The following is a 26,501-nucleotide window of genomic DNA, read 5'->3' as shown; positions in this document are numbered from 1 at the left end:
GCGCTACGAACCTTCCTGCTACCGAGCGCCATTAGCGGCCGTGACGTGCGGGATGGCGGCCTGTGGGGTTGGTCATGTGAGGGGGAGCGGAGCCGCCCTGTGTCTGCGGCGATACTCCGGCTCCGTTTTGCTGTCCAGGTTAACAAAGTTCACCTCACAGCCTCTGGAGGTGGGCAGATGGCGTGCTAGGAAGAAAAAGTAATGCTATTTCTCATCACTAACGCTTGGTAACTGGTTATTTTGAGTAAGAGCAGCAATGGAGTTTTTCCGTATGTTGTTTCTCCAGCTCTCCTCACTTGTCTGGAAAATAACTTCATGTCAGTGTCTGCTTGTGTCACGCGTTGTGACTGGGCACGCTGCTCTGGATTAGGTTAGTCCGTGCATTTCAAGAATGAATGAGGACGTTCTCCTCCTCTGCCTGGCAGTCTCTTCCCAAGCTACACGCTGCTCGTGCTGATAGTTCTTATCTCTCGCTGATGTGCCCCCAAAACGGCTGCACATCACCGCTGTGGTGTCTGTGACCAAGCAGAGGGCAGCTGTCTGCACAGACATGGATGCTTTTGCTATTGCTTGTGTTATGTGACACACTGAAGTGCAGTCCAACAGATCAAACACAATGCAAAAGTAAAACCAAAAGGCAAATAATAATAATAATAATAACTTCAAGGAGAAATATCATACTGTCTTTGTCTATACTGTTATTTACCACTGCACAGTCTACACCAAAACACATATTTTCATCTAAAGAACATCTGCATTAACACCAAAAGTACTAAGGTAAATAACTGTGTTAGAGGATTTGGGCTTCATGTTTTAGATGAAATGCAGTGGTTTCCACACTGTCAGTTTTGGGACTGAGAAATGGCTGTGTGCTGGTAAGTTACCTTCAGGTTCTTAGTCCTGATATAATTCTCATTTCAACATCCAGCTATGATTTATGTTGCTCTCTTATTGACTTTCTTTACAAATTGGCAAGTAAGCCTTTAATAGAGAAGGAGATGTCATTAATCTTTCGAGGCATTTCTTTCAAAGCAGCAAACAAACAAACAATTCTAAGATGGTTGAGTGTTGACTTAATTGATGAAGGAAGTGGCATTGTTACTCTGCCTGTATTCATGCACTGGAGCTTATTTTAGGTATATCTGTTCCAAAACTAAAGGTATATGCTTTTGTCCAGAAACTGTTATCCACTGTTTCTTTAAATATGCTGAGGAATGTGTTTTTTAACATTTCTTACCTGTGGTTTCACTGAAAGGGATGTGTTTCTGTTAACCGCAATCTGGCAAAATAGAAACTGCAACAATTTGAGAGAAGAAAAAAATGCCTTCTCCAAGATTCATTCCCTTTGGCTGGAGACCCCCAAGCTGTGTGTTGAACCTGCTAGAGCTACAGTATTCCTCATGTAGTATTTGTGATAATTTGTTGCCTTATTCTTCCTAATTTTGAAGCTACTGTTTCTAATAAGAAGTTGGCTATTTAAAAATAGACTGTGCTCTTACATTGATGGAAGCACAACAGGAGAAGCTGCACAGTATGTAAACAGTTGTGGCTGTTACTGTTCCATCCTTGGGAGCCAAGAGTATGGCATTGCCACAGCTGTTCTCTTGTCACATGTGGCTTATATAAAAATGAGTATATGTGTTTATATGCGCATGTATGCATACACAGTGTGGATGTGCATGGGTGGAGTATGTATTTAAATATTCTAATAGCCTGTGTTTTTGCACAGTGTCCATAGTAGGTCACTCCAAAAATAATGGCTCCTATTTATTTCCACAGAAACTACAACAGATAGTTGCACAGTAGAGCACAATGACAGTATTTTGTAGGGCAAATATTTCACTGCAAAACAGTATTTTTCAAAACATTCACCACCACTAGTTATGCATTTTCACCAGCAATGAACGGGTGCCTGCATGTGACCCTCTGTTGCTGTTGCCAGTACTGAAAACCACCATCCAGTGCCTCACCATTCTACATTTACTGTTTGGTCTCCTTAAACATTCAGCAGCCATTGGTGTATGTCATTTTTCCACACGGAGGAATTCAGTGACACACCTTTGCTTCATCTGCATTTCTGTATGTCAGATGATGTTCTGTCAGATGGCCCTTCTCCTGACATCCATTGCACAGCAACAAAATGTAGTGGAATGTTTGTAGAGAGGTTCAAATAGTATACCGGCACTCACCTGCATAATGAAATTAGAGGCATTACTTTCAGAGCAGCCCTCATACATAAGTGAGGGCTATGTATCACTTTTGTCTCAGAAATCTGTAGTTCCAGAACACTTAGTAGGCTCTGTTTTCCTGAAATGTCCAGGTAAAATAACTTTGCACAGCAATAAATTTTACACTTTTATAATTACCAGCGCTCTCAAAAACAAAGTTTTTCATGCTGTGCATATTTTATTGTATGCTTCAGTAGTAGCTTGTGATGTAGGTACAACTGAATTACTAATGGTCTGTTTTGGTAAAAAAAAACTGACTCTTCATCAAAAGATACTAGATATTATCCCTTATCCAGCAGTCCCTAACAGTTTAAAAGTACACGGTCAAAATTTGTCTTTAAAATGAACAGCAAGTACATTGTGGATATTAAAATAAATATACTGATTTCTGTTCAGAGCAGCATGCTTTAAGTTCTGTAGTATCTGGAAAAGTTTATAGTGCAGCAGTTGGCAAGTATCTTAGAATGACAGTAAACTACTGTGATTTCCACAGCTAGTTAGCATTCATGTGCTTGTCCAGAATTAATGTGTTTCAGATCCATAGAAATGAGTGCCCAGTTTTATTACGAATAATATGTCAGATTTTTGTAGGTAATTTATTAGCTGTCTCTGATTTAAATATAATAATAATAATAACTGAGAAAAATATGAGTTGATTTAGTAAAGACTGGATAGGTTATGAGATCCTAATAGACTTATAAACTGTATTTGATTTCTGATGAATCACTAAAGTCTGGTATATGTTTGTAAAGTGCTGGGTAAGAATGGCAAAGTTTCATGTGGAAATAAACAAGAAATGACCCACCTTTGGGCTTTAATTAATTAATTAGTTTAATTTCAATTAAAAAGATTACACACTTCTAAAATGTGCAAAACCATAATAACCTAAATTCAAGGCATATACAATTTCACTGTTTGTTAGTGTGAGTTCAGGATTTAATCTGAATTTGTGTGTGCTGGTTTATCTGCCTTACAAAGGACAATATTCTGGTAAGTCATACATCTAATAACTGATAATGCATTTAAATGATAAAGGTTTGCTCAAAATTACCTGAGTTCAGTCTTGGATCGTTTTGCACCATCTGAAGATCTTTAGTGAGTAAAGAGGTGAATGGATGTGTCAGTTTCTCAATCTGTTTTTTAGCTCACCTAGATAAATCTACCTTGGTAAAGGTTGTATTGTTGCAGTCAGCCTTAGATGTCAGAATTCCAGCTCTGTTATCTGAAGGTGTATAAATTTTGCTTTTATGCTCAGTTGAGAGAAACTGATTTTATGGAAATGTATTATATGCATAGAATATCTGACCCTTTGCATGCCTTTCATCCCTGTGTTTGAAGAAAATAGTTATACTCTTTAAAATAAGCAGAAATATTTTGCATTATGCACAGAAACTGCTGTGCATATTTATAGTATGTGAGCTTCATGACTTTGCTGTATCTAATAATATCTGTAAGAAAGATGGTCAGTATCATGGTATCACTTTTCAGACGCCTCTCTGAATAACAGAGACACACTCTTCCTCACTAGAATTACTGCAGAAGGTGTGCAAAACTGAATTCAAACCAAACAGTGCTAAGAAAATAGTCTTCAAAGCTTTCCTTCGTACTTGTGGAATTAAGTTCTGTGAAAATGATTTCTTGAGTTCGGTGTCAGTGTCACAGTGTCATGTCATTGACTAAGGAAGCATTAAATTAAATCAGACAGCTTAGTAAGGCTATGTATTCATTCTAAAATACACTTAAGTCAGCATATTTGATATTTATGATGCCAAAGGTGCAACTGGGTACTTTGTTCAACAGATATGAAATATATTAGTTCTGGGGACGCATGTGAACACTAACTACTTATAACCACTCCAGGTGGCTATGCTTTTGTTTCTCTAAACTTGTATGACTGTTCTCTGTTTCATTTGCTTCTAGCATGTTCGTATTTCAGATAGTGGTTTGATGAAATTAGAGCCATCTTCATTATTGTAACATGGTTGCCCGCATGGGAGACAATGTGATACTTGACGGGCATTTACATAGGTTCAGAGAATGTAAGATGATTTAGCAGTGATTACTGGTTATTAGGAAGTGGCATGTGCTGAACTTTGAAGTTGGAACTGCTTTTCTAAAATCATCTTCCTGGAAACAGGGTATATTAGAGCCTGACATAGCGAGGGTTTCTTGCTGCTGAAGAGGGAGTTTAAGTAGCTTTTTAAATAGCAAATGTAACATTTACAATAATCTGTAGTGCAGTGAAACAGTTTACTGGCAACAGGCAAGGAAGCCTGGATCTTTCTGTTTTATGGTTAATGGTCAAACATGTGTGTACTGTGAACAGCTTTGTGTTCTTCTGCTTGGCACATTTAATTTATGGGTTCCTGCAAGTTTTTGTCTGGGAGAACTTGCTTATAGTAAACACCACCTCAGTCTCCAAATGTTACAGATTACTCAGATCTGATTACTGGATCAAAGCAAATTAATTCTACTAAGTAGGATTTTGTATTAATCTGTGTGGCAGTATAATAACTGAGAGTCAAGTGAATTAGTTGGCATTTTAATGGGAATCTGAGACACTTCTTGCCGTTCCTGTAGTAATTCATTTCTATGCAGTCTATGAGATTACTGTGGTTACCTAAATATCTCTGTAGTAAATTTGCTGCAGATGTAGTTCCTAACTGAGGCCTGCTAGTTTTAAGAGAGGATGTCTATGGTAGCTGAAGGAATATAAATGTCCAACTGTGTGCCCTGTTTGAGAATTCAGCAGGATGTAACAGGGCATCTCTACAGTGCTCAATCTATTCTGGGATTTAACTGGGCATGTTTCATGGTACTGATGATCTTAAATGACTGCATATGCTAAAGCTGTACAGAGCTCCCAAAACAGGCTGGGGAAGTCTGTGAACTGTTAGAATATGTTTTCAAACTGGCCCCTGAAAAAATATAAATAAAATAAAATAAAATAAAATAAAATAAAATAAAATAAAATAGTCTGGATCTTTGAAGAGCTGGTAAAATTGTGAACAAGAGACTCAAGAGCTTCACAACAAAAAGATGCATGTTCATTAAAGCAGGGAACTCGGATGTGATGTAGACTGAACAGCCACCTAGCTCCTTCTATGTGTGCATTTGTAGAGCCAGATCTAAAATGAGACTGTTGTATTTTACCAAAATCAAGGGAGAGCTAAAGGAAATCCCCATATTCTAAGACTAACCAGGCCTTCTAAAAGTTGGATGAATGAATTAGATGTTTCTTTTTAAATCACCTTGTAAAGAATATAATTAAAAAATCAACAACACAGATTTTGTCCTGTATCTTAGGTGAAAGCTTAGTTATCTGCATAAGCAATTCTTCTGTTCATTTGATTGAAACTGAGAAATGCCAAACAAAATGACTGTTGCATTTTCCTAATGTATGTGCAGGGTTCAGATCTTGCCTCCAGTTGAGAATACTGACCTAGCTATTGATGGACCAGCCCACTGCAGAAGGAAGTTCAGAACTCAAGAAAGTTGTTTCTCCAGCAGCTGAACTGAGTGAAGAAATTCAGATAAGAATTGATTGGCACCCAGTTTTGTTAGAGCATGCAGGGAACTGGCTCCCTAGAGACTGGATGATCAAATAATTACATGGATTTGTATTGCATGTGTGGATATGCATGCCAGACTGTCACCAAGAACTGGTGCTGTCCAGCTTAAGCACCACACCCCTGAAATGGATGGCAAAGTCCAAGTTTCACCTGTAACTCATTTCCTCTTTGAGAATGGTAGACTAGTCTCATGCTTGTCTTCATTTCCAGCTCCAGTACCTGTCCTGTAGTCTCACTGTGCTGCACTCGCTGCAGTGAATTATGGGATGTACGATTTGTTTACTGCATGCAATTTCTGCAGAAGTGGCTCAGTGTTATTGTGTTAATGTTTTTTATTTAGTTCTGTCAGTTACATTTCAAATAAAAGGACAAAGATTTCTTCACTAGGAGTTTTTTAAAGGGTGCCTGGTTTAAAGTGAGTTGTGTTTGTTGATGAGGTTCATTTGAATGCACCCTGTGTAATGTTACATTGCAGAATCTGGAAAAGCCTGTTACAGTAGTGCTAGCCAACATGAACTGACATGCAATGTGACAGATGATCAGGATTCCTGTTTCCAGTCCGTTTCTGCAGCCCCTTGTGTTATGTTTATGTTTAATCTTCAACAAGGATAGATTGTAAAATAACCTCATTCTTGCAGAAGAAATCCTGACAAAAAGAAAAAGTGAGAGATTAGTAACATTTACCGAATTAGAATTTAAACTGGCCTCCAATATACATCACCCCCACAGATTATGTCTGCAAGTATCTGCTGAATGGGCTTTTTATTTTCCCTCTCCCATTCCTCCAGTAAAGGAAGGTTAAATCACTAAACTCTTTTCCAGAGCTAGCAGGCATGCTGTCTGTCACAGCTGAAACTAATCCAAACAGTATTGATAACAGTTACTAAATATGTGTTATTAAAACATAAATAGAAGTATCAAGAATCACGTAGAATAAAATACTTCTGTGATCTTTTTAAAAATAAAAATTACCTAACCTAATTACCGTGTAATTACATGTTACAAATACCCTGGTTTTGAATGGAGTCTAGCATCGACAGTAGTCAGAAAGTAAAGTTTTCAGATTGTCTTACTACCTAACAATAGAGCATGGAGCTGTGTCAGGGGAGGGTCAGGTTGGGGGTTAAGAAAATATTATTCACCAGAGTGTGTTTGGGCACTGGAACAGACTCCCCAGGGCAGTGATCGTGACCACAAGCTGTTGTAGGAGCATTTGGATAATGCTCTTAGTCATCGGGTTTGGATTTTGGGTGGTTCTGTGTGAAGACAGGAGTTGGACTCAATCATTATGAGTCCCTTCCAACTCTGTGATCCTGTGATGTGATGCATGGTGTACACTCTACTGTTCTGTATCAGAAAGTCTTGCCTAAACTATGAGTGTTATAATGGAAAGTGGAGTAGTATGAAACAAACAAATGAAGCCTACAGATCTTACCCCTTTAGGTGAAGTTCTACTAAGTTTCTCATTGTAATAAAAATATGTATTGGCTTTCCATGGGCTGCTCTAGAGGTAATCCAGGGGTAAAGGACTGCTCTTGCCAAGCAGTTGTTGATTCTCTTTTATTATGTAGCTTCAGGATCCCTTCGCACTCTAATATCCCCTTTTATATCCCAGGCTTTCACCCCTCAAGAGAAATTGTTTCCAGAGCAGAACTCCTCAAAGCTCCATAAATTTTTCTCCAGAAATCTTGATGCTGTGATTCTGTCACTTGCTTTAATTTCTGTAAAGCACTAGAATGTGGCTTTTTTGTCTTCCAGTTGAATTTTGCTTGTTATTTATGTTATATATGAACTTTCATTTGCCAACTCCCTGCTGACTTTTAATGTTAGTTTTCACTAAATCTGAAAATACCCATTTTTCTTTGTAAATAATGTTTTTCTTTGTAATATCCTCCTTTCATTTGAACTTTTTGAATAAGCTGAACATTTATGTGCACAAAGTTTACTGATGCATTCAGTCATTCATGCAAGTGAATGACTTGTATATGGAAGTCATTTACAATGACTTGTAAATGGAGTAGTATTGTACAGGGTCTTGTAATTATTTACTTACAGCGTAGGGCAGCTATAAGTAAATGTTACAAAAATTGTGTAGAAATGAAGATGTTCATCTCAGTTCTGTTTTTTCCTCCTGTACAGACAAATGAAACAGAACAATTGACCTATTTGCCAGCATTACTGACACAGAGCCCAGCAGGGACACCTCACTGCTGTCTGCAAGGCTTGTGTGTTAGGTGAACTGTAGCTGTACCAGCGTCGCTGAGCGTGCATAGGAAGCATGTGCAGTAGCGTGGTGTGTCAGGGGCCAGTCCTACATGTTGCTCATGGAATTCAGAGGCCAGCACCTGCAAGGATGGACCAGCACCGACCAAATGAGATGGATGTGCACAAATCCTTCTGAAGGAGACCAGAAGCACTCTCTCAGAAGCTGTAAATTACCCTCCATAATTTTGTTTCTGTGGCAAGAGCTGAGTTCAACAAGGCTGGTTAGCTGTGCTGCCGATAAGAACAGCAGTGTGACGGGCAGGGAATGTGACTTAATGTAAAGACTGTTTTTGGGGGGAGGGGTGCGTTCTCTTTTCCTGCATCTACACTGCTTCTTGTATTTTCCTGTGAGCCTTTGTTCCATTTAGCATCTCGTGGTATGAACTGTTCGCTTGGGGGTATTTTTAGAAGGTATAAATAATGGTGAAGGCATGCTTTGAATTTTCCTCCTAGCAGATACAGGAGTGCTGGCACTGAAACGTTCACATCATGTGACTGCTTAAACAAGTATACAGCTATTCTAGTAACACTTTCCACCCAAAGACACCATCTAACTGCCTGGCAGAGACCACGTGCTGCCTGGGACCGGCTAACCTTGAGGGCTCTGCATCTGGAACTTAACGATTCAGAGCTCACATCCCTAAGTTTGCCGTCCGTCAGAGCGTTGTTAAGAACCGAGCTGCTTCTTTTTATAGCGTGCGTGGCGCACGCTCGGGAAGCTGCGGAGCTGGGCTGCCAGCGGCTCGGGGACACCGTGCAGAGCCGTGACGCTGCTCGCTGCCGCCGGGGGTCGAGCCCCGGGGGACGCCCAGGTTCCGGGGGCTGCCCCCAGCCACCCGCAGCGGGCGCCAGACGCTGGGCGACGGCGGCGTGAGCGGAGCGGAGCTGTCCCCCCATCCGGTCTCCCCGCTCCGGCTCCCTCCGGCCGCGGCCCCTCGCCGCGACACCGCCCCTCGTCCAGCCCCGCCTCGGGCGCAGCCGACGTCAGTGGGCGTCGGTGCCGAGCCCCTCACCCTCCTTCGGCACTCGTGACGCGGAGCTGCCGTGCTCAGCGTGCCTGGATCATCCGCCCGCCGCCGGACAGCCGCCTCCTCTTGCTCTCCTCCCACTCGCCTGTGCCCGCAGCCCCTCCGCTCCTTCTCCGACAGTCGTGCATCGCGAAGATGGCGGCGTACAAATTCCTGCTGCCTCCTCTGGGCCGCCGCATCCTCCTTCCTGCCGCGCGGGCGCGGGGCGCTGAGGTACAGCGCGGCGAGGAGAGGCGGGCTGATCCCCGCGGGTACCGTGACCTTGGCGGGACCCGCGAGGCGAGCGGAGCGCCCAGGGCGGTCAGGGAAGGGATGCTTTTTAATGTTTCTTAATTATATTGTTTGCCATTAATGAGACGCTTCCGGCCCTAGGGAGGCAGGCGGGCAGCGGGGCTGGTGGCGAGATGCGGGGCGGTGACCTTGGGCTGGGCCGCGGGTTCGGTTCTCTTGCTGCCCGGCCGCAGGACCAGGCGTTGCGTCCCGGCTCTGTGTGCACGGGCAGCGCTCCGCATGCAATGCAGGTGCGGGGCTGCGGTGCCAGGCGCAGGTGTCACAGCGCGGCCCTGCGCTGCCTGGCGGCTCGCCCTTACTTTCCAGGGAGAGGGAAGGGGGAGGGGGGGCTGCGCTAAACCTCGCCGCTCTGCTGCTTTCCAGCCGGCGTGGAGCCAGAGCTAATTAATTTCCTTCCCCAGGTAGCTGTACCCACGGCTTTTCCTGGTGTTACTGTGCTTTAGTCGAAAAAACAAATTTGTTTATTTGTTTGCTTTCCAGTGCCTATAGCTGCCCTATATCATGTCTTTATGAACAATCATCTTTTTTAACCTTTATTCTTATTATAAACTTTCTGCTTTTCTGTGAATTTTGCCTGTCTTTTTCTCCATGTTTTGCTATCTTTTGCAAAGCTTCTTTCCATTCACTTGACCATTCTGGTCAAATCCTCTTTGATTGTTCCCACTTGTCCTAGTTTTGGCTTGCATATAGGTTTCCATAGTGTCTGGCTGTGTGTTGGACTTTGGGGTGTGATCAACTGTATTTTCACCCTGTGTGTTAGCACTTGCTGAGCTGCACTTATACAGAGCTAAGGATGTTTCAGCTTCTTACACTGCCCTGCCAGCCAGGGGCTGGGAAGGGGACGGAACCGGGATAACTGACCCAAACTGGCCCAAGTGATGTCCCACATTACATGGTGTCATGCTGAACAGTAGAGCTGGGGGAGTTGGCTGGGGGCTTCTGATGCACAGAGACTGGCTAAGCATTGGTCACCAGGAGGTGAACAGCTGTGTTATGCATTTCTCACCTTAGGTATTCTTTTCTATTATCCCCCCACTTCCTGATCTATTAAACTGTGTCAACCCCCTGGTTTTACATTGTTTCCCCCAGTTCTTCCCACCATCCCACTACAGAGGGCAGTGAGCTGCCTGCTGAGTTAAACCAAAACTCTACTACCTACCTTGTGAACCTGGGCTGCCAGAGTTGCAGCCCTGTCCAGGGGCTTCAGCGCCCTCCTCCAATTCAGTGCTGTCACAGCCTCTTGCTCTGAAACGATTTAGTGAATGAATGAGGAAGGGGCTGAGAAAAACATACTTAGTATAGTAGGATGTGAGCTCTTATTAGAGACACCCAGCCTGCTAGCATGCTGGATACATGTGCTGTTCCTTTGTTCCCTACTGTTATGGGCGATTAGGAAGATTTACCACGTGGTCGCTTAAGAATGTTCTTATCCATGTGAGTATGGGGATGCAGCGGTAGCCAGCTTCCCTCAAGTCCAGTTGCCCTGCTTGGCTGCCCTGCTGTGCCCGCCTGCAGCCTGGCTGTACTGAAGTGCCTGGTGCTGCTGGCACTGCTCCTTTTGTCATGCCCTTGCCAAATGGGGCCAGAAGGTGCGTGCTTTGCAGTCTGACTGCAGTTCTGAATAAATGTTTCTGAAAGAAAGAGCCGTGGTTCAGCAGAGAAGGGTCTCTTTCTCAGTACTACAGTTCCCACTTAGAAACATTTTTTCTGAGCGCATCAAAGTGGATGAATGTTCCCAGTGGGAAGGAAATAAGCCTTCACTCAGAAAGCTTTTCTTAATATGCAGTGTAAACCCTTCTAATCTTAATTTTATGTGGGAGGCAGTTTGTGTAATCTTGAAACTATGCCAAAAATTACTACCCCGGTTGTAAATGAGTCTTAAGGCAACTCTGTAGAGAACAATTGTGCCATTCTCTTTAAATTGTGTATAGCTTGTTTGTTATTTACTTGCTCGTTCTTCTTTCTCTAGGATCTCCCATTTACACTGTAAAAGGAGTGGAAACACCAATAGCTAATATATTAACCTCCAAATACTCTCAGTTTTTTGAGATTGTGATGGCTTCATCAGTTGCTGCTGGAGCATTGACCTGGGCTGTACTTGTCCATGATGAGAACAGCGGAAAATAATAAAAGGAAAAAAAAAAAAAAAGACTTAGGATTGCTGCAATCTAAGAATACAGCAAAGGAACTGTGATGATTTTGGTGTAACAGCTGTGCCACAAAGAGTAGATTTCACATTTACCCTCCTTTTTTCATGCATTTATATCAGTCTCCCTGATTCTAGGTTGTTCTCTATCACTAAGATGACTTGAGGCTGCATTAGGAGCCTGTGGGAGGGTTCATGCCATCAAAGGACATCTGGTTACTACAGTACTATTCTGCTTGTTCTTTGGCCTCTCTGTTTTGAGTTTATATTGATGTTGGCTCTTTACTTGAGCATCTTGTATGCTCAGTGAGTGTGTACCTTTGAATCTGTAGGTAATAATATATGAATGAGAGCAGTGTCTTAGTTGCTGTAGCTCATGTTGAAGAGCACAGCAGTAGGACAAGGAGTAATGGCCTAGAACTTTTATAAAGGAAGTTCCATACTAACATACCTTCATGGTAAGGGCAACAGAGCACTGCAACAGGCTGCCCAGTCAGTCTCCTTTTATGGAAATATTCAAGGCCCATTTGGATGCCTACCTGTGTGACCTACTGTAGGGAGCCTGGTTTAGCTGGGGGTTGGATGCAATGACCTCTTGAGGTCACTTTCAGCCCCTCTGATTCTGTAATTGCTTTTGTGAATATGTTTACAGTAAGTAAAAATTTTTCAACAGTTGTGGATGAAATTCCAGAATTCTAAATCTCTTTGAATGTTGACCACTTGATGCAGGCTTAAAGCCTTTATAATACACAGACATCACAAAAGGATGATGTGGTTTCTGGGGCTAGAGAATGGTGTTTTAAGTAGCTGAATCCATTTATCATAGTCTCCTTCCACTCCCCTCTCCATCCTTCCACAGTCATTTAGTGTTTGTGGTAGCAGTATCTTGTCAGGTACGCCACCACCTTGGGCATGGTCATAATTACAGAGCTGCCATATATTGCTTTTTATTCATTCACTTCTTTTACTATTGTTCCAGGCTTTTGGATGCTATTTTTCTACCAGCTGTCATCGCAACACCAAATTTTATACTGATCCTGTTGAAGCTGTGAAAGATATACCGAATGGGGCAACTATACTTGTTGGTGGTAAATACTCACATTCTTTATGACCACAAACTCTTATTCTATAGATGAGATACTTCTATTTTGGTTCTTCTAATATTAACTAATTGGATGATGCGTATACTTGTTTGTAAACATGTAATTTTCAACTCTGCTAATTGGGGTAAGCAAATCCCCATTTCTTAGGTGAGGGAAGAAGCTTCAGAAAAACTTTAAATGTTTTGCATGGTAATAAAGCATTAGACTTGATCTGTGCCAGTTTGGACACTGAAAGTAAACTTAGTCTTTTGGATTAACATCATTGTTTCAGACAGTGAAGAAATGTATTTAGATTAGACTAGGTGGATAGTAGTGTTCTCTATCTGTACCTGCATTTTCACTGTCTCTCTTTGACCTTGAACAAATCACCTAAGCTGTTTATAGCCATTTATAGCAGTTGGGAGTGAAAGCACTACTTATCTACATTATTCTGAATGTGTCACATTTCCAGAAGAGTTTAGAAATTGCGTCACATTAGCTTTCAATGTGACTAGAGCTTTTGAATATTCTGATGATTTGCACAATTTCTTGTTCAGGCTACTCAAAGACTATCTCTTTATTTAGCTTGATACTGGAGGAGGGCAATGAATGTAGTGCTTAAAACGTGGGAAACATCATTGTAGTAATGCAGAATGACAAATAGGAAGAGGGTTTTTATTTGTTGTTGTTGCTGTTTGATAGGGACAAATGAAAATCTGAGATCTTGTAAACAAAATGCTAGTAATCATAGTATCAGAGCCTGGCCTAGGACCTAACACCTCAAATGTACCATTTTGTTTCACTTCAGGCTTTTGAGGTTTTTGCATAATGATCTGGGGTATAAAGTGCCTCAGCCTGGGTGGAGATCTGGGTTATCTTGCTTCCAGATTACAGAGCTTAGACAGTTAAGGTTCCCAGATTTTTATCACCTAATTATAGGTTATGCTGCATGGGAGAAATCTTTGCTCCTTCTGTTTGAAATTGTTCTGTGCAGTAAAGAACTGAAGCTTAGTTGAGCTAAAAGAGGAGGACTAATGGAGCATAAAGGCACAGTGAGCAGTTAAGACTTGCATCAGGAGAGACAAGATCTTGGAGCCCTGCTTCAAAGGCCACTTGTAAATGGGCAGACACGTGATGGTAGACTGCTTTCATCCAGACTGGAGGCATCTAGTTGACTGGGAGATTTCAGTACTAGAGTGCAACTCTTTTGAGAAGCATTACTTCTTTTTTTTGTATAATCAGCTAAGGTGATTTTTTCTTTTTTTTTTCTGTTCAGAAAATACTTTTCAATTAACCAGTGCACATTCTCACTTCAGTTTAAGCTGTTCTTTCAAACACTCATTACATTTTCAATATTCTTTCATTTTGCATAGGTTTTGGACTGTGTGGGATTCCTGAAAATCTCATTGGGGGTTTATTGAAGACTGGAGTAAAGGGTATTACAGCAGTCAGTAACAATGCAGGGTAGGTATACTTGTGTCTGTGGCTTCATAAGTACAACCTATATATTCTGTTCCTGTGAGAATGCCAATATTCGTGAAGAAGTATTGCTTCTCATTGTAAGCATTTTCATGTTAACTGATGAAGTTGGTTTTGGGAGTATTATGTTTGGAACGAGCCAAGAATACAGTTCTTTATGTACATAGAAATTTGTAGGGAAGAATTGTAGATGCTGTAGAACACAGACATTATGTAAATTTATGTGTATTTTACTGATTGTAGCTGAAAATATCAGAAATTTGTATGTCTGTAAAGATAGGAATTTTTTCTTTGACTTCAGTGCTTTCTGACAACATTTTATTGTAGGTATGCTACTTTAAAAAGAAAAAAAGAAAAAAACTTCACAGCAGCAGAAGAGAATATTTATGATGGAAGAGTACCTTGAATTTATTTATTTATTTTTTTATAAATGTTTGCCCATGAAGAAATTCACGTGAAATTGTGAGTTAAAATAGTTTCTCAGCTTCTCATTATAGCAAGCTTTTAATCAAGCTGTTTGTTTTGAATCCCTGTGTCTTCACATAGAAGAATAACTACAGCCACCTATGCTGAAGTGCATTACTACGGAACTGAAATTAAATAGAAATACTGACATATAGAATATAGTAACATATTTGAAACTGATCTGCTCAGTAAGATTGATGTTCGTCTCCTTGCATCATGTTGTTGACAAGTGTCTGCAGGAGGCCCTAAATTTGGTTCATTGACTTACCCTACTAAATATCACCTACAGCAATGGAATAATTCCAGTGTTATTTGGTTCACTGTGGATTTGAAGAGTATGGACTGCTGTCTCCTATTAGCACTGCACATTCTTTAGCAATAGTTTTCATTAGGGGGCTCATTTTAAACCCTTGCCTTGTGAAATATGAACATTTTCAATGTAAGGTATACTGGAGTTACACAGCATGGATGATAAGGAAGCCAGTGTGGGAGAATTCTTGCTTTTTTTTTTTTTATTTTAAATGATGCATATTTTCAGTGAATGGCAATTCCTGTATTGTTACATTTTCTGTTTCATTTTGATTGATGCATTTGAGATGAAATCATAATGAGGATTTTAAAGGATGAGGGAACTGTTTTTTTTTTTTCTTTCTGTGCTTTCATCAAATAAGATGTATGAGTGTCTGAGGCAGAAAGTGGTATGAAGAACTTGATTCCTTGTGTGAAACAAAAAAAGATGTCAAATGCTGCTTCCTCAATTCCACCTGTCTTGACAAAGAAGCAAATTAGATTGGGTTTATCTAGTAATTCTTTTTGCTGTTACTTGTATGTCACTACATCTCAATTATACTTTATCCACAAGAGTGTATCCAAGTCTGTTTTGTTTTTAACCAGAATGATGTTAACATGACTTAAAACTGGAATATCTTTAAAAAAAAAAAAAAAAAAAAAAAAGCATCTAAAGCAGTTAATGATGAAAAACAACAAAAAAAGCTGTTGTAAAATCATTATCCTTTCTCATGTAAGATATCATAGCAAGAAAACTCCAAAAATCTGGCTGTCATTTTCTGTACTGCTCTTCCAAGTGAACCTTTAATAACTAGCAAGGTCAACTTCTGACTTCTGTTAACTAATGTTATTGATACTATTGCCCGGATAATAACCTAATACCAACATGTAGGTTAAAATTAGTAGCAGTATAGAGGAAAGTGTTGAAAAATGTTATTCTGTAAGTTTTGATATCATACAGAATTTATTTGATCAAAGGCTTTTTTTTTTTTTTTTTTTGTTTTCCTCAGAGATATTCCCTTATGAATTCTGGGACATTCCTTAGAGCAGCCTTGACAGTTCTGGAGTATTTGAGTTTGTACATCAGATCAGGTCACCTAAGTATGTCACCTTGAAGCTGCATTATGAAATGTCAGACCACAATGGGGGGCTGCATAGCTACAGATTGACTCCCAGATAAAAGTACACGAGATCCTTACGCTTAGTTCTGTTAGGGTTCTTACTATTATTTTCTCCACTTTGAACAATTAGGTCTCCTTAGAGATAAGCTACCAATTTTATATTCATTCTTACAGAAAGATAACTGTGGCTTTTTTCTTTTTAGTGTTACTTTAGACTTTGCTGCTGTATATATGTATGTTGTTTCTATAAATAATGAAAAGCAGACATTTGAGGGTGAAGTTCATTTTGCATTAACTGTAATTTTTTTTTTTTTCATTGCCTCCCGCTTGGCATTGCTTTTTTTGTGGATAATAAATATAATTTGTATCAGCACACAGACTAACTCAAGCCCCTTGGTCTCTCGGATGTTAAAAATGGGAGAGCTGGAAATTGTTTGTATTATGAGAGTAAGGACCACTAGCATAGATGAGATGGGTCACTCTTGCTAATACTCTGATTTCAGAATGATATGCATTTATGTAAGTTGGATGAGTGAGTGAATGCTTTTGGGAGGCAGACAGAGGTTTAATAGTGAAGAGAAGTGGGATACTACGGAGCAGCTGATGTTTTGTGTTGTATTCTCTCTTTCAATATATATTTAGTTAGTGTAGGCTGAAATTAATTTTGCTTGAAAGAGTTGCCCTGAGAAATCTTGTGTCTCTGTGGCTGGAGACCTGACCACAAAAGGTTTGGTTGTTGCTGTGAAAATATTGCTTAATTCTTTTCACTTGGAACTAGTTTTCCATGAATGATCATGGAAGTCTGATCAGCTCCTTAGAGAAGAGTGTGAAGATCTGTGCTTAGGCATATACTTGTGTTTAGGTGTAGCTGGTGTTCAAGCCCATCTCCAGTGCAAGATTCCACACCATTAGATTTAAAAAGAGCTTTGCATGTGCATCCTTATTCTATTTTCTACATCTGCTAGAGCCTATTACCTTCAAGGGGCTGCTGGAGCAGCAGTTATGCTGGACTTTACTTGTAGGAGACAGCATGTATTGTGATTTGAAAATGCTTGAGAACATTTGGGGGTTTCGTGAAGTCTAGTTTTTAATCTGGTATTGAACACTACCACTCTTTTGAATTTAACTTAATAGAACTGCCTGTTCTGTTGTTTTTATTTATTGTCTTACTATTATGTGGAATTCAGTCTGCTATAAATTGGTAGGGTTTGCTGTCCAGATTAAATCACAGACATTGTCATTCATAAAATTGGAGTCTTCACCACAGTTAATATCATTTATGCATCTTAGAATCCTCTTGCAGCGGAGAGGAGGAAGAAGGTTCAGCCAAGTTTAGAAATACTTGGCAGTGTATGGAAACAGCTAAAGAGGGAGTGGTATGTACACAAGATCTTATGTTACTGTGCAACACTGAAGTGAAATAGGGTGAATATGTTGTCTCCAAGACCTAAATTCATCTTTGTTGCTGGCAGGTAAAGTCTTTTTTTTTTTTTTTTTCTGATCCGTGAAAGACTTGCCAAGGATGGGATGTATAGTGATCTGTGAAGCACTTTTGTGCACCTTGGTTAGAAACTCCATACTGCTTAACATGCTGCCTGTTGCTGTGCATTGCAGTAGTGCGTAAACTCTGCACTAGCCAGTGAAATGCCACATTTAAGAGTAGTTACTCTTTTGCCAAGCCAAACAAGGCAAAGTGTTTGAAAGGGAAGCAATACAAATATCCAGTATCTCTGCTATTTACACAGCTTGCTGCAAGTGAAGCTGAACTTGTGAACTGGAGAGATAGTGAAAGATATTATGGTGGGTAGGTGTTCTTTTAAAATACAAACTCTCACACCTTTCTTATAACTTGTTTCGACAGTGTTATTCTTATTTTAAGTATTTCCTTTTTGATATTTGATTATGTCCTTTAATTTAGAGGATTTGTCTCAGTAAATTTCTAGAATCCATTTCATATAATCTTTGCTTTGTTGCTATTTAAATTTGATTAATTACACTCAGCACATCCTTGTTTTAAAACCTGATTCAGTAAATTCCCAGCGCAGTCACGGTTAACACACAATGCCTTCTTGCATGTGTCTGTTTTGTGTCTGCCTTATGGATTCATAGTGTCTCTTCCATACTGACTTCTGTAGGCTTGAACATTTCAGGTCAGTTTTTGCCATGGCTATCACAGTGCAGTCTTTTAGGATCTGCATTACAACCACAACAGATAATATGTTCTTATTGGTAACAGTCAACAGAGCCAAATATTTTAAATGACAGTTTAAGAAATTAGTTTCAAATTATTGTTTGTAATTAATGGTACTTACTGAAACAGTCAACTAATTCTGGGTATGATCTGATTCTGGTATCAGCGCTTTGATTCTTTCTGTCCCATTTCATTGAACTGGGTTTGTGCTATGGAAAAATGAAGTCCATTACTTGTACTAGCTGCACATGTGGTCTGATGTGCATACTTCCCTCTGGATTTTGTCTGGTTTTTGGACTTATATATGCATTATTTTTGAACATTGGGGTTTTAATTACAGTAAAAAGTAGAGAAGTCACAGCTATTGATCTTAGTTTGTAATCATCTGGGTGATCATTTTTAAAGAGGACTGACAGTATGCTGTCAGATTATCACAATTTCAAGCCATCTGCTTTGAAGGCATTTCCAACTTTTTGAGACTTTTGTGTCTTGTGCCCTTTTTGTAAAAGTTCTTTTTTTTAATTATTTTTTTTAATTTTTATTATTATTACCGCATTATACCCTAGTAAGGAGAAAATAGCTTTGTGTTAAATGTTTATTCCTGTGCCAAAGTTCACTAAGTCATGCAGATCCATTGAATGTAGGGCCTGATTTTGGTAACAGACAACTGTGGAGTCCCCAGAAAAGGAGCTACTCTGTGTCAGTTTTTTTGATGCATTATTTAGATAGTAAATTTACTGTATCACCTGGTACCACATATTGTAGAACATGAATGGTATTTTTCTGTTCTTAGCAATGTGTTTTCCCCGTATTTTGCTTTTGCCTGAGTTGGGCCTCGCCCAACTATTTTTATTGTATGCTTTTCTTTCTCAATCCATGGACTCTGGGGTGATGCAATTACCCTCTCGTCCTTCTGATTCCCAGGCTGTTGAAGGAGGAAAGTCAGGTATGTCAACACATTAGCTCTTCTTAGACCAGTGTGTTTTGATACTACAAAACCCAAAAATGTATGTCAATGTTCTGTTGCCAGTGACTTCTAGCCTTGGTGTTATCTCCTGGAAACATCCACCTGGAGAATCCTTGGACAGCAAGTATATAGAAAGACTTGTTTTTAGGAGACATGGAAAAAAGTCAAAGTGCTAATTGATGCTACTCACTAGTATTTTGGAATGTTCCCAGTAAGGAAACTGACCCTTTATGCATAGTCATCTACTTTTCTTGGGTGCAACAGAGGTATATACAAAAGCAGGGAGGAGAGCACAGTTACCTCCATTTACTCAAAGAGAATTTGCCATTTGCCAAAGTAGTTTGACATCTGAAGTCTCAGTTTTGTGTTTTATTTTTTTTCATATTCAATTTTCTATTTCTACATCATTAGTCTGTGTGGGGCTTCTTGGTGTGTGAAGCTTGGAAACTTGATGTGATCATCTTCCTTGTCATGCTGTATAAATGTATTTTGCTTGAGAGTTCAAAGATGTAAATGTTTGAGAACTGCAGAATACCTGAAAGTTATCTGGAGTGCAGCGCTGGCAGATAGCTTAGACTGCTTCTGTGTATATTTGAAATCTGTGGGCTGGATCCAGCTGGGAGTCTTCTTTGGTTAATTTTTTAACTTAAGTGGCTAACAGTAGTTTTTGACAGGAAGATTTCATTGATCTGAGAGGGATAAAATAGAAAGTAATGAGTTGCTAAATGAGAGGCTCTTGATTGTGATTCCATTTTCTGATCAGTATTGGTAGAATACAGACCATGCACTTGGGTTACTTACATTCTTAATGAGTACCATTTTAGATCTCTTATTCTGGTTTTGTTTCATGTATTCTGTAGATTCAGATTTCATCCTAATGAAGAATAGGAATCTTCTAGAAATCTTGGTGGTTTTGAAGATAGAAGGAACCATTCTGTCTTGCACTAACGTGCACTTTCCTTCTGATGGCATATATAAAAACTTGGTCAACTTCCTTCCTCTTCAGGGCAACACATTTTTATTATGCTCACCTCTGTTTAATTTTTTTTTTTTTTTAGGGGACTGAAATCCAATTCAAATATACAGGATGTAGTCTTTCCAGTTTCTCAGTGAAGTATATTTTCCTATTATTTGATAAGAAAGTCATTACCTGCAATACACATATTTAGTTGTAACATTTTCAGCACAAAGCTGAAAAGTTCAAAGAAACTTTTGTGCTCCAAACAAAAAGACTAAGAAAGCAACACAATATAGAAAAGGAGACCTAGCAATCACTGTTAAAATAAAAAGGAAAACAGCCTTACATTGAAAGAAACTTCCCAAAATCAATTGTTGCTTTCAAATTTTATTCCAGGATAGAGATGTCTGGTAAAGGGCAAAGTGGGGGGTGAATGGAAATGACAACAGCTTTCTGACAGTTGTGTGAAATGTTATTATATTCAGATATTCAGATTGGAAGGAAAAAACACAGGAAACATTAGAATGAAATGTTCAAAATGAGGTTTTGGAGGGAAATGGAAGAAAAACTGATGTGAATGAAAGATTTAAGAGTTACTTCAGGTGGGCACCTGGATGCAAACTGAGTCCTTAGAAAAGATAGATATCATAATGCTTATTTTCAGAAACTGAGTTCTACAGTGCTGCTTTGAAGATGAAATACCTCTTTGAATTGAATTAATTTTGTGTTGTCAGGCAGGCAGAGACTCTTGGTGTATGACTACCTAAAGTTGAAACTCTTCTCATTGTGCTTGCAAAAGAAGGCTGCCTGGCCTGTATGCTTAGTGTCTGATCCTCAGTGCAATTTTATTTTTGAATAAATGGATCTCCTGTGGTGCATAGAGGAAGATTAATTTAAGAAGTGAGAAACAGCTTCGAATGAGTGTGAGAACTTTTATCCAATTATCTTTAATTTCTTACAAACAACTTTATAACTGCAGAGTTTTCATTGAGGTGATACTTTCCTGCAGCATATGAAGGAATCAAGCGTATCTCCATAGGATCAGGCATGAAGATGTACAAAATTGTGCTAGAGATAATATGCTGAAATTTTTTCCTGTAGGGAGTTAGAAATATAGGTTGTCTCCAGGCAATGTGCATTTCTTAAGGCTTTGGCAGTGGGATGCTTGCCCCTGCATGGTATTGCATCACAGCTGAATTTCTTTTATAGGGCAGAGTTAGGGAGTGGAGAAAGCTTTTAAAATGCTTTTTTCCATTAAGAGTACATAAGATAAATTTAGAAGATTACACCAGAAAACGGTGCTTTACTTCCTCGTGTAGTTTCCAAATTGCTCTAGTGTATATAGAAGGAGGTTGCCAAATCTTAAAACAGTCCTTGTTATTGATGGAGCTGGGAAGTCTAACTTCATATCTCACTCTTTGTAGTGGTTTTGAGAATTGTGATGGGAAAGGTATGGCTGGTGCTGGTACTGTTCTCTCTGCTCAGCCCTTTTCCTTCTCATGCAACACTGGAACCTGTACTGCAGCGCTGGTGAGCAGGAAGATAGTTGTGCTGTTGTATCAGAATGTGTGATGGCTGGGTGCATCCTTGAAAAGGGGGACAGTGTGCTCTTGTTAGTGACTTTGGGTTAATGACTTTCAAAAGCATCCTCCTGGTCACGTTCTCCTTGAATCTTAAGCTGAAAGCTTTTCATGTACCGAAGTGCTGAAAGTCTGTGTGAAGTAATCTTATGCTCTCTGTTGATCCATTTGTGTCTGCAGAGCTTTCTGAAGTGTGAAATTCTGTGTATTATGTACTGCAGCAGAAGTACTACTGCAGTTAATCAACTGGTATTAAAGCTGCCATAGTACGTAACACTACTGTTAGGGGATATGTGTAACAGTAGTTGGAGCAATGCATGAAGAATAGGAGTCTGATGCATTACTTTCTTCTGTGGCCACTAGTGTTAAGAATTCATTTCTGACAGTCTAGAGTAGAATGATGTCTTGGAGGGTAAGAGTACCAAGGGGACAAAATTAATATTGAGAAGGGATATATGTTATTGTAGCAATTTATATAATTAATTTCTTCAAGATCAGTGTTTTCCATAGGGTGTTAGTAATGCAAATCCTGGATTTGATTTCTTTTAGGACTCTTAATATTTTTCACTACTTCTTATCCCCCAAAAATGAAGCCAGTTGTGAATAACTGTCTTACTGAATTGAGACAATTGATGGCAAATATGCATCTCCAATTGCTGATGTCAGAAATTAGTGAAGACAGCTCTACCCCTTCTGGTTAAGTCATTAAAATTTTTCAGATGCTTGTACAACAATGTGTGACAAAACTGTTATAATCACCCAGTGTTGCCTTGTGTTTTTCTACACAGTGTTGATAATTTTGGACTTGGTCTTCTGCTTCAGACTAAGCAGATAAAGCGCATGGTGTCGTCATATGTTGGAGAGAATGCTGAGTTTGAACGCCAGTATTTGTCTGGTGAGCTTGAAGTTGAGCTTACACCTCAGGTAAGGAGTCTGTCTAGATCCGTGGTATGTTTTCATCTGAAATACCAATTGGAATGTTCCTTAACTGCTTTTTAAAACTAGTATGCAGATGTAATGTTTTCACTGTAAGAACAGATGGCAGGTGCTGTTTTAGGATCTTGAGCTATAGAGTGCAGCTGTGAGGTTAAAACCTGATTGGTTGAATTCTGTGAATTCTTTTTATGGCACGGTATACCTTACGTTCATCTGAAGTATATATATTTACTTATCTATGTTTTAACACCATGTTTGTTTTTCATAGTCCTTTCTGGATGGTAGATAAACAGGTGATATATGCCTGCTGTTGCCCATGCAGGGGGAATAAAGATAAAAAAACCCTGTAGTACCAAAGTGATGGTAGTTTTATGTGCTTTTGGGGAAGGTGTTTGAGCAGTGTCTGCCATCTAGTGGGTAAGATGTGGAAGAACAGACTTCAGATTCAGCGTACCTTAAGTTTCTTTTTGTGCTTGTTTGTTAAATCTCATACTAAATCTCATTATGATCCAGTATTTACAGTTTCACTCTTTAGCACCATAGATTTAAGTTATAGATGTCCAAGCTTTCCTGGGCCGCACTGCATGATCAGGATTGTTTTGGACCACGTACACAAGGGTTGCTCTAAAAGCTACTGAGCTCTCAATGTATTGTCAGAGATTTCTGATGGAATTTTACTCCTCCTCTGCTTCATTCTTGAAAAAAGTTTTTCTTTAGTAAGATAGGGCTTATAAAAGTAAAGACACAGTCAGGTTTTTGAGTAGAGTGTCTGATTGCAACTCTGTGCGCCCCATTTCAAATTCCTAGGTAATGTGTTTATGTCAACTGAAAAAAGGAGTTGCAAATTAAAAAAAAATAAAAAATCTTTTCAATCTTGAAACCTGTTCTCAAGTTCCTTTATCAAAACGGAAAGTATGGCTGCAGATTTTCTGCTATTCACAGGACTGCATTCTGCCAGTGAATCAAAACACACACAGCTCTTTGCTGTGAGTTGAGCTGCATTACCCTGCAGCTCAGGCAGTGCTCACTACGCACTGATGTTTGGCCAGTGCTCTTTAACATCTTTATGACATTGACAGTGGAATTGAGTGCACTCTCAGCAATTTGCTGATGACACCAAGCTGTGCAGTTGACAAAGAGGAAGGAAGGGATGCCATTCAGAGGGACCTTGACAGGCTTGAAAGATGGGCCCAGGTGAACCTGATGAGGTTCAACACAGCAAAGTGCAACGTTTTGTACTTGGGCCAGAAGAACCCCAGGCACCTGTACGGGCTGGGAGGAGTGGTCCTTTAGAGCAGCTCGGCGGAGAAGGACATGGGGGTACTGATAGATGAGAAACTTAACAAGAGCCAGCAGTGCGCTCTGGCAGCCCGGAAAGCAAATGGGATCCTGGGCTCCATCAGGAGAGGGGTAGCCAACATGGATAGGGAGGTGATCGTCCCTCTCTACTCTGCTCTTGTGAGGCCCCATCTGGAATACTGTGTCCAGGTATGGAGCCCTCAGTACAAGAAATGTGACCACCCTCAGCAAGTTTGCTGATGACACGAAGTTGGGAGGATTGGCTGACATTCCTGAAGGCTGTGCTGCCGTTCAGTGAGACCTGGACAGGCTGGAGAGCTGGGCAGTAAGAAGCCGGATGAGGTTTAACAAAAGCAAGTGTAGAGTCTTGCACCTGGGTAGAAATAATTGCATGCACCAGTACAGGCTGGGGGAAGACCTGCTGGAGAGGAGCTCTGCTGAGAGGGACCTGGGCGTCCTGGTGGATGACAGGTTGGCCATGAGCCAGCAGTGTGCCCTTGTAGCAAAAAAAGCCAATGGCATACTGGGGTGTATTAAAAAGAGCGTGTCCAGCAGGTCGAAGGAGGTGATCCTTCCCCTCTACTCTGCCCTGGTGAGGCCTCATCTGGAATGTTGTGTCTGGTTCTGGGCTCCCCAGTACAAAAAAGACAGGGATCTCTTGGAAAGAGTCCGGCGGAGGTCCACAAAGATGATGAAGGGCCTGGAGCATCTCCCCTATGAGGAGAGACTTAGGGAACTGGGTCTGTTTAGCCCTGAGAAAAGAAGGCTGAGAGGGGACTTGATCCAGGTTTATAAATACCTGAGGTATGGGAGCCATAGTGGTGAGGCTGGTCTCTTTTCAGTAGTGTGTGGGGATAGGACTAGGGGTAATGGGATGAAAATACAGCATAGGAGGTTCTGCACAAGTGTGCGGAAGAACTTCTTTACAGTGAGGGTGACGGAGCACTGGAACAGGCTGCCCAGGGAGGAGGTGGAGTCTCCTCCTCTGGAGATATTCAAGACCTGCCTGGACACCTACCTGTGTGACATGGTGTAAGGAGCCTGCTTTGGCAGGGGGGTTGGACTAGATGATCTCTAGAGGTCCCTTCCAACCCCTACAATTCTGTGATTCTGTGAAATACATAGAGCTGTTGGAAATGGCCCAGAGGAGGGCCATGAAGATGGTCAGGGGGCTGGAGCACCTCCCCTAAGAGGACAGGTGAGGGAGCTGGGCTTGTTCAGTGTGGAGAAGAGAAGGTTGTGGGGTGACCTCATTGCAGCCTTTCAGTACCTGAAGGAAACCTGTAATCAGCAGGGGAGTAAACTCTTTGAAAGGGCCGATAATAGGACAGGGGGAAATGTTTTTAAGTTGAAAGAGGGAAGATTTAGGTTGGATGTTTGGGGGAAGTTCTTTACTAGGAGAGTAGTGAGGTCCTGGAACAGGCTGCCCAGGGAGGTTGTGGATACCCCATCCCTGGAGGTGTTCAAGGGCAGGTTGGATGGAGCCCTGGGCAAACTGATCTAGTAAACATGGAAGTTTAGTGGCCCTGCCAGGCAGGGGGGTTGGAACTACATGATCCTTGAGGTCCCTTCCAACCTGGGTCATTCTGTGATTCTGTGATCAGTCCACAATGAATGCCAACAAAGAATTTGAATTGTTAATGTCTGTGTTGTGGCTGAACATAGAACACAGTCCAGATGGGACATTCAAATGAAATAGTTCAGTCAAGTTTGGGGCATGCTTTGCAGAGGAAACCCAGACCTCTCTTTCTTTTTTAGTCTGCTGAGTGTGACTCTCTGCTTGGAAAAAGGAATTTAATTATCCATCATCTTAAAAAAAGCGTAACATATAGAATTGATGATAAGTTAAATATTCTTATCATACGTAACCATGTAGGAAAAAGAGCTCTACACTCTTCTAAAGAAGAGTAATGGAGTGGGAAACAAGTTGAAGGAGAGGAGTTGCAAAAAGCACAGCATAAGCCTGGGGGTTGACACAGTTACTGTGCACTCTTAAATGACTGGTGGTCAGAAGTGAAGCATCTCTTGCCATATGCGGTACCAGTTCCACAAAGGAGATCTGAAGTGGGAAGACATCGTATGTGTGATGGTCTGCTGAGTTCGAAGGTCAAAGTTACAGATAACATAATATAAAAGTAAGTCTGATCAAGTCATTCATCTGAGTTTGATCTGTTATTTCTAAATAGTAGGTCTTGAATGTGTTCTTCCCACAGGGTACACTTGCTGAACGTATTAGAGCAGGAGGAGCAGGAATCCCAGCATTTTACACCAGTACTGGTTATGGGACGCTGGTTCAGGAAGGGGGGGCACCTATCAAGTACAATTCAGATGGCACCATTGCTATTGCTAGCCAACCAAGAGAGGTAAGATGTCAGTTTGTTTCTAGGAAGTCTGCTTTTGAAAATGAATTTCTTACAGATTTCTATGATAAATGGCTGTTTAAGATTTTTGTGGCCAAGTTTACCTTTAGTATGTTGATGTGGCTCGGTACTAGTTTCATTAATTGTTTACAACCTTACAACCTTTTTGTGCTTTTCTGTGGCTATACACTTAATCTAGAACTAGAACTTAATCTACATTTATTCAGATAGAATTACACTTAATG

At 40.5% G+C, this 26,501-nt stretch overlaps 1 protein-coding gene and 1 long non-coding RNA gene across 2 annotated transcripts in view; both read left to right on the top strand.

The window, feature by feature from the left end:
* The first annotated feature begins 15 nt into the window (after positions 1-15).
* On the top strand, positions 16-6,186 carry LOC146754070 (uncharacterized). The gene is made up of 2 exons (XR_014939633.1): positions 16-198; positions 5,637-6,186. It is a non-coding gene; the product is annotated as an uncharacterized LOC146754070 (long non-coding RNA).
* A 2,867-nt stretch (positions 6,187-9,053) lies between these two features.
* Positions 9,054-26,501, top strand: part of OXCT1 (3-oxoacid CoA-transferase 1) — a 78,383-nt gene continuing 60,935 nt past the window's right edge. Inside the window, exons 1-5 of the mRNA XM_015848678.3 lie at positions 9,054-9,306; positions 12,510-12,618; positions 13,986-14,076; positions 22,450-22,585; positions 26,110-26,259. Coding sequence (XP_015704164.1) covers positions 9,229-9,306; positions 12,510-12,618; positions 13,986-14,076; positions 22,450-22,585; positions 26,110-26,259 — 564 coding nt within the window. The 5' untranslated portion in view covers positions 9,054-9,228. The remainder of the gene's footprint in view (positions 9,307-12,509; positions 12,619-13,985; positions 14,077-22,449; positions 22,586-26,109; positions 26,260-26,501) is intronic.

This window comes from Coturnix japonica, chromosome Z (genome assembly GCF_054131305.1).
Source record: "Coturnix japonica strain WE chromosome Z, WE-NBRP24, whole genome shotgun sequence".
In the NCBI taxonomy this organism is placed as follows: Eukaryota; Metazoa; Chordata; class Aves; order Galliformes; family Phasianidae; genus Coturnix; species Coturnix japonica.
The sequence above is the reverse complement of the archived record's forward strand: the minus strand, read 5'-3'. Positions and strand labels throughout refer to the sequence as shown.